Source organism: Phycodurus eques, chromosome 3 (genome assembly GCF_024500275.1).
Source record: "Phycodurus eques isolate BA_2022a chromosome 3, UOR_Pequ_1.1, whole genome shotgun sequence".
NCBI lineage: Eukaryota > Metazoa > Chordata > Actinopteri > Syngnathiformes > Syngnathidae > Phycodurus > Phycodurus eques.
In genome coordinates this window covers 6981886-6999477 of record NC_084527.1, presented here as the reverse complement: position 1 = coordinate 6999477, position 17592 = coordinate 6981886, and the positions used below count along the sequence as shown (strand labels likewise).

The following is a 17592-nucleotide window of genomic DNA, read 5'->3' as shown; positions in this document are numbered from 1 at the left end:
ACGGTGGCTCCAATTCACTTGACAACATTTTGGGGTGGACAGCTGGTGACAGATGGATACTGAATAGGACAGCTATTAAATATAAATAAGGGGGAGCACATGATTTCATTGGAAACTAAAAATAGCGAGGGTCATAGGACTGTGCCCTGACAAACACCGGTGTTAAAAGAGCTGAGTCTGTTGATTTATGATGCTTTTCAATTGCACAGTACCAGCTTGGCTCTACCAACATCCATTTTGGGAGGGGGGGGGTGTCAGTTGTCCACGTCAACCAGGAAATCTGTGAAAACCACACTGCATTGAATGCATCAGTCAGAAAGAGCCAAGCTAGCAACAATAGAGCAGAATGAAGGTGTCCCTTATTTACCTTATGACAAGGGGGAATATTATTGAAGAAGGCCATTCCAGCAAAGTGGAGACTGTGGAGTATAGTACTACAGCATCCAGAGCTAAGGCACAGCAGTAGGTAAATCAGCTCGACCAATGAGCTACTAGCAGCGTTTTTTTATCAAGTCGTACGGCATCTGCTTGGTGCAGTTGGAACCCCAGCTGACCTAGTTCCTCGAAATAGTACCTCATTTGGCAAACCAAGAAGGTGCTATGCAATGGAAAAAAGGCTTTGTGGTTCGATCAGGATGGAGCAAACCAGGAATAGTATTTGAGCGATTCAGGATGTTAAAATGCTAATGTCACCAAATTACTAGCTCGTAAGTGGGGATTCACAGCAGTGGTAAGAACATCAGCAGGTTGAGCAGGATTGTGAGCAACTTCCAGCTGGAGCATGAAGTCAAAGATGGCTATCAAGCAAGCTCTTATATTGAATAGTAAATGCCTCTGAGGCAAGGTCAGCACACAGCTCATAAATCCTGGGTGAGTACAAAAAGAAAAATGAAGCACCTTCCCCAATAGGCTCCATTTTATTGAAACTTGCCTAAGGAAGTATGCTCATGCTTGATTTTTTTTTTTCTACTTATTTTCAAAAGTCAAAGAAAGACTGGACCCCTGCAGGTGGTTCTTGGCCTCAACTCCGTTGGGTACGCCGCTGATGCTGTGATACACCTGATCAAACCTCCACATTAGTAAACAAAGCCAAGGGGAGGTTGAGGAGGAGGAACCAGTGGGAGTTGGTGGGGTGAGACGGGACATCAAACCTGGCAGGCTGGAAGCAAACTGGAGCGCTTTGAAGATGCCTCATGAGTAATGGAAGGGTGTTACTGGATAGGGATAATGTTTTTTTTCCTTTTAAGGATTGGATGTATCCAAAATTATGATCGTAACCAGACTGGATTGTGACATGGGAAAAAGGTGGTGGCTTGGTGTTCTTTGATGATATATGAATGCTCTGTCCATAAGACGCACATTAGCGACATGTTGATTATGAGAGTGTTTCTAAAAGGTTTCAGGTCCATTCTACATGATACTGAGCCAGCGTGGTCCATAATAGAAATAGTGCTGCCGCTTGGCAAGAAACCATAGCAGACGGTTTTCCTTTCACTTTCTCAAAAATGGGAGACAATTTGGCACCAGGAATGTTTTCAGGTCTCTGGTGATTTTTGGCACATATATTTCTTAACACTTAAACTGACTGCAGTCTGTTGACAAAAAGGCAGCTTTAAAGAAGAGTCACCCCACAGCAAGGCCATGTTGCAAAGTTGCTATGGAGTAGCTGTGCACTCCTAAGTCTTCAAATAAAAAAGGAGGCCTGGCAGCAGAGACTCCTGTTGCCTTGGATTTGACCTGCCGGATGCTCCTGTCAGCCACAGTTGCCGCTATTGTCCCCTCCATGTCTGCTGCAGCTGGCGGAGGCGCTCGAAGGCCCTCTGGGTGATGTTGAGAGCTGGGTGGACCTTCCTCAGGCTGGGCTCTCCCATCAGAGACAGACCGCACAGGCCCAAGTAGGCGTGCAGAGGGTCTGGCGGTGGGAGAAAGGGAGGGACGAAAGTGGTCAGCATGAAAGAGATTGAAAGGGGAGGAACTAGGTCAGGGATGATGAACACATACTGTATATGAGTGGAAACATCTGCTCGTATCAGGCCAGTACACCGAATTGGTTAATAGTGCTAAACCAGTTCTGGTTCTACACCCAGTTCCCTGTTGGTTTCAATAAGAACATACTTGGGAATTCTGTGTCTGCATCAACAGTGATTACAAAAAGGGTTCATCACTAGCACCGTTCCTTTTGGTGATCGAAACACGAAGAACCAGTGCTGTTTTGGGCACCAATACTGAGAACACTTTGGTGTGACCCTAGCTTAACTGGGGTAGATGCATACAGATAATTGAGCCAAATTGGACTACGTTCACACTCCAGGTCAATTCCGATTTTATATGTGACCTGTATCTTAGCTTTTTTCTTGTCAATGTTAACAGTACAATTCCGAATTTTTCTAATCCGACCCCAGCCGCTTACGTTTGTGGATATAAATTGGATGTGTATCCGATGGGACCGCAGTCTGGACGCTCAGGTCACACTCATCTGAGCTACACATTATCAAAAGCCCAAAACGGTCACAATTGTTGGACAAAACAGATGAAACAAAAAGCAATGGCGATCAAAGGTGCTGAAAACTGTTAGTGGTGAAAAGAAGATGCTTTACAACTGATAAATATATGGGGGAAAGACTCCGTTCAAGCACAAAGTCCTTGAAATTTCCACAAATGTGTCGTATGAGTGACCGTAAATTCCGTAAATAGAGATTTTGTGCGCATGCGCTAAGGGACGTCGTGTTTTGTGCAGATGCACTTCACAGATGCATTATGTTCACAGTAAAATTTGCATTTGTTTTTGTAATGTGAAGGACTACATGAAAAGACCAAATTTAACAAAAATAATCTGAACTGGGCATCATGCCTGCAGTGTAAATGTAGCCTTCATGCATTTTCAAAATCACTCTAAACACACTTCAAACCACAGGATCATCTGTCAGGATCATCTTTAGTAGCCCCCAATGGCCTTTGCTGCCTTTGGTCTAAAGAGGGAGGAATCTGGCTCAGAATCGGTGACATATCTTTGGGCGTGTACCCTGCCTGCTTTAAACCACTAGAGTGGTCGTCACCTTCAATTACTAATACTCAATTAAACAACCATCTGACCTCCCATTAACCACCCAAAGATGAGGACCCTTTATTGTTGTTGCCCTGCTCCTTTGAGCAGCAATGAATAATTCAAAAGTGGTAGCCGTGTGACCCCTGTCCCCTGGGATCTGAGTAAAAGCTGTGCACGCCTGTAAATGGACTGGTAATTGAATTATAATGAAATGGCAGACGATTGGAAGGCTCCATCATTATCAATCAGTGCATCAGTCAGGATTTACAGCATCTATACCACAACTTGGGCGCATTGGACCAACAACTGTCACTGGAGCTATAAAAACAACCAATGTTACTAACAATCAAACAACACACAAATACAAACGTTAAAGCTGCCGTGATGTAAAGTGGGTTTAATTCATTCCAGGCTACCATAATACCCATTACAATACCAGCACAGACAATGCTTAAATTACATTTTTCAACATCCTGTTTAATGTAGGTCAACCACTGTGAAATAAAGCTAAATGAAAACTCAAGGTAAAACTGTTCACCCTTTGACAGATGGAGAGGGAACAGTTAGGTTTTTGCACAGCAATACTGTCGCCTAGTGTCGTTTTAAAGGGGTTGCTGGTATTAACAAGTGTACACTGGTCCCTTGAGATACGAGTCACCCGACTTTCCATTGTTCGGCCGATGTTTTTGCTTTGACCTGGAAGCACAAATTTGAGATACGAGTAGTGTATGGTGGCAGTGAATTCAGCTCACTTCACAACAAGCCGCAGTTTGTCAGATAGTGAATAATTCTTCAAAAAAGAGGCTTGCAGCTGTTTAATGCCACTCCCAGTTGAACTTTAATGTCAAACTAAACATAACATGAAGAGAATTACACATTGTGTGTTTAAAACAACCACACAATTTAATACAAAATGCCACAGAAGGGCTAGCGAATAGCACTACTAGATGCGGTCTTATAACCCTTAAGGCAACTAATATTTGAACACAAATGGTGAATCAACACTTGTAGACAAACAATATAACAATACCTATAGGCATATATTCTTTATGCTTTGTGAAAAATAACTAATACTATTGCAGTTTACGGAGTTACTTGCAATAGTTGTGAAAGCCTTCGTTTTTTGTCTTCATGACTGTATTATACTGCCACCTGGGGGCCGTGTTGCACACACCAGGAGGAATCGCAATGAATTAATCATAATGCAAAACTGCTAAATTCCTTACATCTAATTTAAATATGTTATTACTTTATGTTTTAAAAGGTACAATTTTATAGAATACTATTTCCATCTTAAATAAAACTACAACTGTAGTTCTTTTTGGGAGGCTGGAACAGATTAATGGCATTTCCATTAATTTCAGTGGAAAAAGATGATTTAAAATACGTAAAATAGTGTTTTGAGTTACAAGCGTGTTCACGGAATAAATTAAACTTGTATCTCAAGGCACCACAGTATTTACATTAACAGACACTGGATAGAATTATTTGTAGATGTAATGTTACTTGTCAAAGTGGAGGGAGAACATTGTTTTGGTGTTTTACAGTGGTTGACATCCTTACACTTGTGAAATGATGAATACTACATTTCCATAATTTCATATGAATTCTACTTTATTAAATTGGAATGTTTGACCTCAGGGATTCCACTGTTTTTAAATTCCATGATTATTGGATTAATACCAAGTTATGAATAGTCAACAAGTTATCTTAATTCATGTTAATCACACATGATGCTATGTCAGATGTCTAAATTGTCAGTTTATTTATGATTGTCTTAAATCAGGTTGAATGTCGGCAAGTTTTCAGTTTAGAATTTACTGCCAACTATCTACGTATAGTAATTAAATATTCTTCATTATATGATACAATAACAATTAGGCCATACGGCAATCTACAAAGTACTAGTTACTGTATAGAGGAGTTTTATATTTAAAAAAAAAAAAAAAAAAAAGTGATTACCTAATAGTCTGTCAAAATAAAAGGCTTAGCATAATCTCACAAATCACACTATCTTGACAAATCCGATTGTGTCAAACATTCACAATGTTTTTTATTCTGCGAGAATGAGATTTGCATTGGTTTCTTTTGTGTGGAACATGCAAAGCAATCTGTACTTTAAAACCCCTTTCATCTCTTTTAAACGTTCGCCTTTGTTCTGTAATATTTACGAGGTTAGTGAATACAGAGGCGGCTTTGCCACATTGGCCTTTGTAATGTGAGTGCGTCAGTCTCTGGGCTCATCAATTACACATTAGAAGGACACACAACCATTGAAACAAGCCTGGACCGATCAAAGTGTAGGATAACAGTTGGTGATTTTAAAAGGAAACTTGTGGAGAAATGCGAGGGAGCGCTTCCTAAGCTGATACTGTTACTGCACACTTACCTGGATGGCTGTCTGGCCACTTAGCGAAGCCACCAACCAAGCGATCCTGCGTGGACAGGATGAAGGTCCTGTTCTTGTCAAAGTTGGTGTACTGGAACACATCTAATAGCTGGAACAGAAGACACGGAATAATGAGCATTAAGTAAATTGTCAGAGCATAAGAGAGGTCAACTACGGTGGCCATTTTGCATTTCTATACAAAGAAAGCCGTTGCACCTCTAGCACAGTTGTGACCTAAATATTCACACATTAGCTACATTGCCTTGATGCAGCCGAGGCTTACTCATCGCCGTTTTGAAGTCGACATCTCTCTTATTTTAGGATCACGCGTGTACCGCTGGCATAGTTATGACCCATATGCATGTACAGCTGAACATCCAAAAGTTACAATTCGTTTTTTTGGAAAAAATTAAGCCAATAAAGTAAAAAACAAAAAGAAAAATCTTGAACGTTAAACCATTACAGACGTGTGGTTTGTGATGCCACCACAGAAGGGTAATGGCAATGTGTAATGATAACCATAGAAAAGGAAATAGAACTCACTGTAACATAGCTGTCATTCACATTCTAGTAATACCCCTAAAACGTAACAATATCCCTCTGCAAATGCCTTCCTTTTCCCATTCCACTACTTCCTGCAAGGCATCTTTAAACGCTGAATACTTTTTTTTTTAGTTGTTTAGTTTAGTTTTCAGTAGTGGTTGCAGGTGGGAAAAATATTTTGACCATCCGGTATTTTTTTGTGTGTTCCATTTATTATTATTAAAAAAAAAATTTATGATTGTTTTGTTGGCTTCACATTAATCGGTGATGGCTTTTACCCCGCCTCTATCTGACCTTGCATTTTGCGTTTTAAAGAAACATGTTTTTCATATATATATTTTTTTATATATAAAAAAAAGAAAACACACAGCCAGCATTGTTATAGTATATCTTAAATTTTGATCATTCAAAATCTGAGAAGATACCTTAAATGCACTATAAACACTTTTGTGGCATGCACGAGGGTGTAGTATTTGTTTTATTAATTGTTTGGTTAAATTCGGATACAAAGGTGACGACTTTGCATTTTCATTTATGATCAGATGTATTTCCTACATTGCATTGTGGAAAATGTGATGTTAACACCCGTGTACATTTTAATGATTTACTCAAAGAAAAAAAATTAAACAATTGTGCATACCTCTAGCGTTGCGCCCACCCAAAACGAGTAGCAGGTGTCCACGGGCTTGTTGGGGCGCCCGTGAAAGCCACTCTGCTGCCTCATGATGCACCAGCGGCGGATCCTGTCCAGCTCGCGCCGACTCAGCGCCTCCTCCAATCGACCCATAAGACACAAGGAGGCGATGGCGCAGTAGGTCCAACCGCCTGGGCGCACAAAGATGGACGGGCACGGCAAGATGAGAGACAACTCTCATTATGTTTTAATACCAGTGATGACAGATGAGTATAAACAGATTATGTCTGTGTAGGTGGGCCCTGCTCCTCCTACACAAAGAATGTGTCTACCTATGCATTGATGTTGGCATTTTTAGTTTATACCTTGGAGATTGGAACAAATTTATAGCACTAAACACTCTAATTAATTAAAACCTGCATTAGGGAATGTTTCCAGACGCGATGTGATGGTATCCGTTGCCAAAAACACTTTTTACAGTGTGGGTGTGCAAACATACTTTGGGGACAGATGGGTAATTTTCATTGAGTGAATATGTCTACAGATGTGTGAGGGAGAGGGAGGTAATTTATTAGTACAGTTGTGGGCGTCACGGTGTACTAGTGGTTAGCACGTCTGCCTCACAGTCGAGAGGTTCTGGATTTGAATCTGTGATCGTGGTCTCCCCAGGCTTGCGTCCGTTTTCTCCGGGCACTCCGGTTTGCCCCCACATTCTAAAAACAAGCTTGGTAGGTTCACAGAAGACAAAATTTACCTTGCCTCTCACCCAAAGTCACCTGGAATAGGCTCCATCCGACTTGCGACACAAAGAAAGAAAAGCACTATAAAAAAATGAATGGATGGCTAGTACAGTGGTTAATTGACTAACTCTTTATACGTTTATTGACAGTGGTGTTCTGCAGTATTCCTTTGACGTGACATATTTGTATGCAAAACTAATGAGATTTCATTTGAGCAGGGATAAATAAACAGCAACAGTGACAGGAATTAATTGATAATCCCATAAACCAGTTACTACAACCCTTTCTACACCAACACACTGGCACATACCTTATATAATCACATTATAACATTTCCATTTTAAGAGCAAAACTGGGGCTTATGACTTAGACTGGTTGCTCCCTAACTTACTTGCAATGTTCTCCTGTCCCCAGTGGAAGTAATACTAGAAGATTAAGAAAGCAGATTTACACAAAATCTGGATTTTTTTTGTTTTCCATCCATCCATTTTCTACCGCTTATCAGAGGTCGGGTCGTGGGGGCAGTAGCTTTAGCAGGCTCTACTCTGAGTCCCTCCCGAATGACCGAGCTTCGCACCCTATCTCCAAGGGCGAGCCCGGATACCCTGCGAAGGAAACTCATTTCAGCCGCTTTTATCAGGGATCTCGTTCTTTCGGTAACGGCCCACAGCTCGTGACCATAGCTGAGGGTAGATCGAACGGGAAATTGAGATCTTCGCTTTTCGGCTGAGCTCCTTCTTTACCACAACAGACCTATACAAAGTTCCGCATCAATGCAGACGCTGCACCGATCCGCCTGTCGATCTCCCGTCACTCGTGAACAAGACCTCGAGATACTTGAACTCCTCCACTTGGGTAGGATCTCATCCCCGACCTGGAGAGGGCACGCCACCCTTTTCCAACTGAGGACCATGGTCTCAGATTTGGAGGTGCTAATTCTCATCCCAGCCGATTCACACTTGACTGCAAACCGCTCCAGTGAGAATTGGCGATCACGGCTTGATGAAGCCAACAGAACCACATCATCTGCAAAAAGCAAAGATGCAATACTGAGGCCACCTAACCGGACGCCCTCTACGCCTCGGCTGTGTCTAGAAATTCTGTCCAAAAAAGTTATGAACAGAATCGGTGACAAAGGGCAGCCTTGGCGGAGTCCAACCCTCACCAGAAACGAGTCCGACTTACTGCCGGCAATGCGGACCAAACTCTGACACTGGTCGTACAGGGATCGAACACCCCGTATCAGGGGGTTCGATACCCCATATTCCCGAACCACCCCCCACAGGACTCCCAGAGGGACACGGTCAAACGGCTTCTCCAAGTCCACAAAACACATGTAGACTGGTTGGGTGAACTCCCATGCACCCTCGAGGACCGTGCCGAGGGTGTAGAGCTGGTCCACTGTTCCACGGCCAGGACGAAAACCACACTGCTCCTCCTGAATCTGAGATTCGACTTCTCGACGGACCATCCTCTCCAGCAACCCAAACAGACCTTACCAGGGAGGAGTGTGATTCCCCTGTAGTTGGAACACACCCTTCGATCCCCTTTCTTAAAAAGGGGGACCACCACCCCAGTCTGCCAATCCAGAGGCACTGTCCCCAATGTAGATGTGATGTTGCAGAGGCGTGTCAAACAGGACAGCCCCACAACATCCAGAGCCTTTAGGAACTCCGGGCAAACCTCATCCACCTTTTCCACCAACGAGCTTTTTAAACACCTCGGTGACCTCAACTCCAGAGATAGGAGAGCCGGCCTCAGAGAACCCAGACTCTGCTTCCTCATGGGAAGACGTGTCGGTGGAGTTGAGGAGGTCTTCAAAGTATTCTCCCCACCGGCTCACAACGTCCCGAGTCGAGGTCAGCACTATACACAGTGTTGATGGTGCACTGCTTCCCCCTCCTGAGATGCTGGATGGTGGACAAGAATTTCCTCGAAGCCGTCCAGAAGTCTTTCTCCATGGCCACACCGAAGCCCTCCCATGGCTGAGTTTTTGCTTCAGCGACCACCAATGCTGCATTCCGCTTGGCCAGCGAGTCCCACAGGCCAAAAAGGCCCGATAGGACTCCTCCTTCAGCTTGACAGCATCCCTCACCGTTGGTGTCCACCAACGGGTTTGGGGATTGCCGCCACGACAGGCACCGACCACCTTACGGCCACAGCTCCGGTCGGCCGCCTCAGCATTGGAGGCGCGGAACATGGTCCACTCGGACTTGATGTCCCCCGCCACCCGCGGAACATGAGCGAAGTTCTGTCGGAGGTGGGAGTTAAAACTCATTCTGACAGGGGATTCTGCCAGACGTTCCCAGCAGACCCTCACGATACGTTTGGGCCTGCCAGGTCGGACCGGCATCCCCACCATCGGAGCAAACTCACCACCAGGTGGTGATCAGTTGACAGCTACGGCCCTCTCTTCACCAGTGTGTGCAAGACATGCGGCCGCAAGCCCGTTGACATGACCACAAAGTCGATCGAACTATGACCCAGGGTGTCCTGGTGCCAAGGGCACGTGGACACCCTTATGTTTGAACATGGTGTTCGTTATGGACAATCCGTGGTGAGCACAGAGTCCAATAACAAAACACCACTCGTGTTCTTATCGGCTTCTGTAGCCGGGGATCGGATCGCCAAGGTCCCTGCCTTCGGCCACCGCCCAAGTCACACTGCACCCGACCCCTATGTCCCTTCCCACAGGTGGTGAGCCCATGGGAATGGGGACCCACATACCCTTTCGGCGCCATGGATGCAGGCCCGGCCACCAGGCGCTTGCCTTCGAACCCCACCTCCAGGCCTGGCTTGAGGCGTGCCCCGGTGACCCGCGTCCAGGCAAGGGAAAACGTTTTCCTGAATTGTTTGTCATCATAGGGGGTTTTGGAGCTGTGCTTTGTCTGGGCCCTCACATAGGACCTGTTTGCCATGGGTGACCCTACCAGGGGCATAAAGCCCCAGACAACTTAGCTCCTAGGATCATTGGGACACACAAACCCCTCCACCACGATAAGGTGCCAGCTCAAGGGGTTGGATTTATTATTATAATTTTTTAACGATCAATTTTACAATTTTTTATTTCCAAGTGTGATTGCCTATCCCAGCTGACTCCGAGTGAGAGGCGGGGTGTACACTCAGGACTGGTTAACCGACCAATCACAGGGCACACATAGATAAGCATTCACATGCACATTCACACCTATGGACAATTTAGAGTCTTCAATAAACCTAAAACGGCTGTTTTTGGAACATAGGAGGAAGCTGGAGTACCCGGCAAAAACCCACACAAGCACGGATTAACATGCAAACTCGAACGCAGAATCTCAAAACTTTTAGGCAAACGTGCTAACCACCAGCCCAATGTGCTCCCAGCACAACAAATAATAGCAACATGCAAAACAAAAACACATGGCTTGTTGAGATTGAAAATTGAGACAAAATGGTACCCTTCGTGACTACTAGTCAAGTTCTTTGGCCAGCATATTATTGCAGGTAATTGCCCGACATGGTCAAACAAAAACTAGTTAAGGTGTGAAGAGAAGCTTATACTCACCATGTGACTCTCGCCCGGCTCCCTGACCAAAACCGCTATCGTACGACTATTATTGGAAAACAGAAAAGACAACATTCAATCAATGATGGATAGCATTGTCTTGCTTTGAAAAAACCATCAGCGAATTAAGTTGCTCTTTATTTGAGTCCACATTGCTTCTGTTCAGTCTTTTATGAAGAGAGAGAAGTTACAGACTTCTTTAATAAACTCTGAGGGCTCCAATGTACAACCCCAATTCCAATGAAGTTGGGACATGGTGTTAAACATAAATAAAAACAGAACACAATGATTTCCAAATCATGTTCAACCTATATTTAATTGAATACACTACAAAGATCAGATATTTAATGTTCAAACTGATAAACTTAATTGTTTTTAGCAAATAATCATTAACTTAGAATTTTATGGCTGCAACATGCTCCAAAAAAGCTGGGACAGGTGGCAAAAAAAGACTGAGAAAGTTGAGGAATGCTCATCAAACACCTGTTTGGAACATCCCACAGGTGAACAGGCTAATTGGGAACAAGTGGGTGCCATGATTGGTTATAAAAGGAGCTTCCCTGAATTGCTCAGTCATTTCATTCACAAGCAAAGATGGGGCGAGGTTCACCTCTTTGTGAACAAGTGCGTGAGAAAATAATCGAACAGTTTAAGGACAATGTTCCTCAACGTACAATTGTAAGGAATTTAAGGATTTCATCTTCTACGGTCAATAATATCAAAAGGTTCAGAGAATCTGGAGAAATCACTGCATGTTAGCGGCAAGGCCGAAAACCAACATTGAACGCCCGTGACCTTCGATCCCTCAGGCGGCACTGCATAAAAAACTGACACCAATGTGTAAAGGGTATTACCACATTGGCTCAGGAACACTTCAGAAAACCAATGTCAGTAAATACAGTTCGACACTACATCCGTAAGTGCAACTTGAAACTCTACTATGGAAAGCAAAAGCCATTTATCAACAACACCCAGAAACGCCGTCAGCTTCTCTGGGCCCGAGCTCATCTAAGATGGACTGATGCAAAGTGGGAAAGTGTTCTGTGGTTCGACGAGTCCACATTTCAAATTGTTTTTGAAATTGTGGACGTCGTGTCCTCCGGGCCAAAGAGGAAAAGAACCAACCAGACTATTATGGACGCAAAGTTCAAAAGCCAGCATCTGTGATGGTATGGGGCTGTGTTTGTGCCAATGGCATGGGTAACTTACAAATCTGTGAAGGCACCATTAATGCTAAAAGGTACATACGAGTTTTGGAGAAACATATGCTGCCATCCAAGCAACGTTTTTTTCATGGACACCGCTGCTTATTTCAGCAAGGCTAAACCACATTCTGCACGTGTTACAACAGCGTGGCTTCGTAGTAAAAGAGTGCGGGTACAAGACTGGCCTGCCTGCAGTCCAGAACCGTCTCCCATTGAAAATGTGTGGCGCATTATCCATCCATCCATTTTCTGAGCCGCTTCTCCTTACTAGGGTCACGGGCGTACTGGAGCCTATTCCAGCTGTCATCGGGCAGGAGGCGGGGTACACCCTGAACTGGTTGCCAGCCAATCGCAGGGCACATACAAACAAACGACCATTCGCACTCACATTCACACCTACGGGCAATTTAGAGTCTCCAATTAATACATGTTTTTGGGATGTGGGAGGAAACCGGAGTGCCCGGAGAAAACCCACGCAGGCACAGGGGAGAACATGCAAACTCCACACAGGCGGGACCGGGGATTGAACCCGGGTCCTCAGAACTGTGAGGCTGACGCTCTAACCAGTCGGGCACCGTGCCGCCTGGCGCATTATGAAGCGTAAAATACGACAACGGAGACCCCGGACTGTTGAACAGCTGAAGCTGTACATCAAGCAAGAATGGGAAATAATTCCACCTACAAAACTTCAACAATTAGTGTCCTCAGTTCCCAAACGTTTATTGAAAGTAGTTAAAAAAGAAAAGGTGATGTAACACAGTGGTAAACATGACCCTGTCCCAGCTTTTTTGGAACGCGTTACAGCCATAAAATTCTGAGTTAATGATTATTTGCTAAAAACAATAAATTTGATCAGTTTGATCATTAAATATCTTGTCTTTGTAGTGTATTCAATTAAATATAGGTCAAACATGATTTGCAAATCATTGTATTCTGTTTTTATTTATGTTTAACACAACGTCCCAACTTCATTGGAATTGGGGTTGTAAAACAAAAAACAACAACAAAACTGGCATTTTATGAGCATTGGTTGCAATATATTTGTTAGTTTTTCCACAAAAAAATATACTTATATATAAATATTGCATTTTTATTCATTTACTGTAAATACTTTCAACACATAGCTTTTACATACAACTATTATATTAATTTCTACCAATATTGTTTTTATTTTCATTGCTTTTCCACAAAATGTTTACATTTATAAATATTACAACTGTAAAATATATTTACTGTTTTCCAAAAATAATTACACTTAATTAAAATATATTTTATCATACATATTTTTAAAATATATGACATTACAGCCTCCAATCAACTATGTATATTATAACAGATGTTTCATAGACTGTACATATTGGGTGTATTAGCATTCAGCAATCAGTTATTACATATCACTGTCAATAATATTATAATCCCCACTTTGCACTCATACTAAAATATTACAGTTGCATCAATAGACTATATTTATTACTTACCATTTACCAACATGCAACATCTAAATCGGTTTTCTGTTTAGATTAATTCAAATTTTAATAACTCCTAAACGCTGCTCTTTGTTTGTAACACATTGTATCAACAGTATCAATATATCAGATCACAATATGTATAATTTATATTTTTTTTGGTTGTTAATATTTTTTGTGGTGAAAACAAATATTTTAATATCTCTATTTTTATTATAGATGCCTTTGCACAAGTAAAAGCCTCCCCACAAAGTCTTACCCATAGTAGATGGCTGATCATCACTGCAGTTAAATAAATACCACTAGCCATGACATGAGGAAATACAGAAACTACATAATAAGCAGTTCAGCTGTAAATTCCAAATTCCTAAAAGCTAGGAAAACTTTTGAAAAATGTAGCCTGTTGATACAAAAACAGAGCTTGCTGAATAATTTACTGGTGAACTAGAAAAACCTCTGCAGCAGTTTAAGCACCGTGACGCCCTCCATTCATTATAAATGGAGTAGTTTCCGAGCAGAGTGCCACCATTTGGAAGGTGGGTAGCCTCATTCAAGTCGAGGTCTGGTGAGTGGAAACAATCGGAGCCTCAACAGCGTTTAGCCTTTCACTGATCACACTGTACAGGTGACTGCTCATCTACTCACCAGGCTGCCTCGAATGTACTCAATGGCCTTTTGGATGTCCATGCCCGACCAGTCGTCCAGCATGTAACAGATACTGGCCGCGCAGTAGATAAAGCGGATGTCGTTTTCGCTGCCTTCTGGCACGGCGTAGAAACTGCAGGGAACAAGATGGACGGGGCGTGGGGAAATTGCATTAGTCACCATGTGAGTCAAACACAAATAAACACCCCCCCTCCCAGAAGCAAGTAGTAACTATAATTGCCTCACTCGATATATCCTATGGTTGACACAGACAAAGAGTTAACTTCTGAGCCCATTTGAACTCTGTTGGTAATGAAATCAGCAGCACCAACCAAGTCAGGTAAACAATCTCTAAGATTAATTCAAGTTTTTGCTTGCAAACTAGTTCCTAGTGCAGCATTAAAAATGACATCTTTAACTAAGATTAACGTTCCGGTCGACTCAGACGTGATCACTCCACAATGTTGTGTTCAGTGTACACTTCTCACAAAAGTGAGGGATATTGTGTTTTCAGATGAAGCTAAAATTCCCGACTATAAACTTTTTGAATGTACTTGTCCAACTGTTCTGTGTTTCAGTACTTTTTGGTCAACTTGCTGTTCTCTTAGTGGCCACTTCCCTCTGAGAACATCCAGTCTGAGGCCTCACAATGGCGACGAACTGTTGAACGTTGGGTAATGTCTTGATCTCTTATGTTCAAAATGTGAACAGCAGGATGTAGAGGACTGTTTCAATACTAACTCAAATTGAACTAGGAAATAATATTGGTCGATTTATGGATCCAATTCCTAATCTGAATTTTGCTGTTCAGTTAGAGAACAACAAATTGTGCAAAAAGTACTTAAACATTCAAAAGTTTAACAAAGGTCAAATTAAGTTCACCTGTAAAGCTCATTGTGTATTTCAGGTTCACCGAGAGCTAAAAATCCCTAAGTCCTTGTGGGTATATACGCATGTATGTGTGCATCCGTGCACATGACAAGTGTGTGTGTGTGTGCGTGTGTCTTTGTGTGTGTGTGTGTGTGTGTGTGTGTGTCTGTGTGTGTGTGTGCCGACCTGCCGTCGTCCAGCTGCAGGGCCCTTAGACCGGCCAGGCAGGCCTGCTTGTTGACTCGACTCAGATCGTCTCCCAGTATGAGTAGAGAGCAAAGGCCCGTGTAGGTCATGGCGACATGGCCGCTGTCGTACGGATGCAGCACACCCGGACCCTGAATAATAATAATAATAATAATAATAATAATACTGGTAATAATGATTGACAGTCATAAAAGTGCTAAGTCACTGTTATAAGAAATATAGACATCATCAGTTTTAGCTAGAACACATTTATTAGAAAAAATGTCAAATTTTCCATGTTTTGGTCCTTGGTCAGTATATACGCCAGTGACATGGAAAAGGGCGGGGTAAGAAGTCGACCCAGCATTTTTCTTCCTTTTTAGGGAACGGTGGCATGGGTTGACCCCCCCCCCAATTCTAAGTCAGTAGCAGACTCAGAAAAGGTAGGAAAAAATTCACCAGTTTCCCCCATCGATATGTAACTGGGTGGTCATGTGTATCACAGCAGGACACACAAGAAAAAGTCAAGTCACATGCACATATTTTAACAGGACGTCAGTGATTTTGCTTTGAAGCAGCCACTTTGGGCATATTCCTTGCACGTCGATAAATTCCGATTTAAGAATGAATCCAAATGAGCCAGACTCAGATGCCTGTATACTAAGCAGCTGGGCAGCAGTACATTGACATAGAACAAATAAAAAAAAGATAAAAGCTTTTTCTTTCTTTTTTTGACTGAGCCATTATGACCATTTAGAGGATTCACCAATGAAAAGGGAGTGCGAGAGCCGGTTCATCTTGACACGTTAATTGTAGTTGACATTGATTGTACCAGAAGTTACCTTGGTGCTGTAAGGAATTCCGATGTGTGACGAGCCTCGGAAACCACACCGGCTGAGGTTGGATTCTGGGAAAAGATCAGCAGAGAAAGATATTAGACATCATCATGAAACAGTAATAAATCATCCCAAATCACTGTAAATTTTAAAGCTATGGTGCAGCAGCCAAAACTGGCAACACGAGAGTGCTGCTGCCATCTAATGACCATCACTGGAACGTGACACTGAGTGGAAGGATTTTTTTTGTTTTTAAATTCTATTCTACTCATAAATATTATTTGAAAATGTAACCGACTTGTACATGTTGGATATGTTGTGTAATGCTTGCCGGCAGTGTGGTTCACTCACGGTCTTCCGTGGGTAGAACCTGCAATGAGTAGATCCATTCGATTATGACATCGCTGTCGATGACATCCAGAGCATCGAGCACATCTAGCCCGGACAGGGCAAAAAATATGATGGTCAGCCTGGAATGGAGAAAGTCAGGTAACTTAAGTTAGCAACATTTTGGGAGAGAAATGGTGTCGGCTCGTGAACAGTTACCAGCTAGTTATGATGATGCAAAAATGCCCGGCATTAACGTTAAAGTCACTTTCTAGTCATGTAATTTGTGAAATACATGTTACTTGTAATGAAGGCAGTTGTATTGTTTGGTGAAACAAGTTCCTGTTGCTGTCATAACTTCACTAGCTGATATTAACAGGCATGCTAACTAGCGCTGGGGAGTCCCCGTTAAAAACAACAACACAAAAATGGCTGTCAAGTGAAAGGCCTAGGCTTCGCTCGGAGCTGACCTGGTAGTCTCCAGGGAGGCGTATCTCTCGGGTAAAACCTGCAGAGTCCTCTGGAAGAAGCGTACATGTCGGTCTCGGAGGAAGTCGAGCTGCTCCAGCTCCTCGGAGAGATTCTCCTCTTCCGCCATCTTTGTTTCCAGCTTCACATCCGCGTCCATAGTGAATATTTCCGCTGCGCGTGTTTTTGTGTCAAAATAAAAGCGTACCGCCGCAAAACGCGGCTTGTTAGGTTTCAAAATAAAAGCGTCATAGTGGAGTTCTTTTTTTTTTTTACATTTTTGTTCCGTTCCTCCAAATTTGTACCTTACTCGAAATCTTTTTGTCAGATATTCGTCATATTTGTATCAGTTTATAGCCTGTCTATTTCTGTCCAACTTTAAAAAAATTTTTTATGTATGCTTTATTTTTTCAGCTGACCTTTGGGCAAGAAGCGGGGTACACAATGAATTGATCGGCAGCTAAACGCAGGGCACACAGACAAACAACCATTCACACTCAAATTTACACCTATGGACAATTTTAGTCTTCAATGAACCTATTATGCGTGTTTTGGAATGTGGGAGGTAGCAGAAACCCAAGCAAGTATAGGGAGAACATGCCAACTCCACAGAGCCAAGATTGAAACCCAGAACTTCTCAACTGTGAGGCTGACATGCCAACCACTATCGAGGCCTTTTTTTTTAATTATCAAATG

General features: G+C 42.8%; 1 protein-coding gene across 1 annotated transcript; it reads right to left on the bottom strand.

Annotated features, from left to right (window-relative positions):
- Positions 1–898: 898 nt before the first annotated feature.
- pggt1b (protein geranylgeranyltransferase type I, beta subunit) lies at positions 899–17320 on the bottom strand. Its single transcript, XM_061671856.1, has 10 exons — positions 17316–17320; positions 16899–17070; positions 16453–16571; positions 16108–16172; positions 15266–15417; positions 14210–14342; positions 10894–10939; positions 6619–6803; positions 5436–5544; positions 899–1912 (listed from the first exon to the last, which is right to left on the bottom strand). Exons 2-10 carry the CDS (start codon positions 17054–17056, stop codon positions 1770–1772), a joined length of 1110 nt encoding a protein of 369 aa, XP_061527840.1. The 5' UTR covers positions 17057–17070; positions 17316–17320; the 3' UTR covers positions 899–1769.
- Positions 17321–17592: the final 272 nt, after the last annotated feature.

Excerpts from the sequence above, each read along its gene's own strand:
- pggt1b (XM_061671856.1), bottom strand. The coding sequence starts at position 17,056 with ATGGACGCGGATGTGAAGCTGGAAACAAAGATGGCGGAAGAGGAGAAT. Across the intron at positions 16,173-16,452 it reads GGTTCTACCCACGGAAGACC|AATCCAACCTCAGCCGGTGT; the intron begins GTGAGTGAACCA and ends ATCTTTTCCCAG. Across the intron at positions 1,913-5,435 it reads GTGGCCAGACAGCCATCCAG|ACCCTCTGCACGCCTACTTG; the intron begins GTAAGTGTGCAG and ends TCCCACCGCCAG.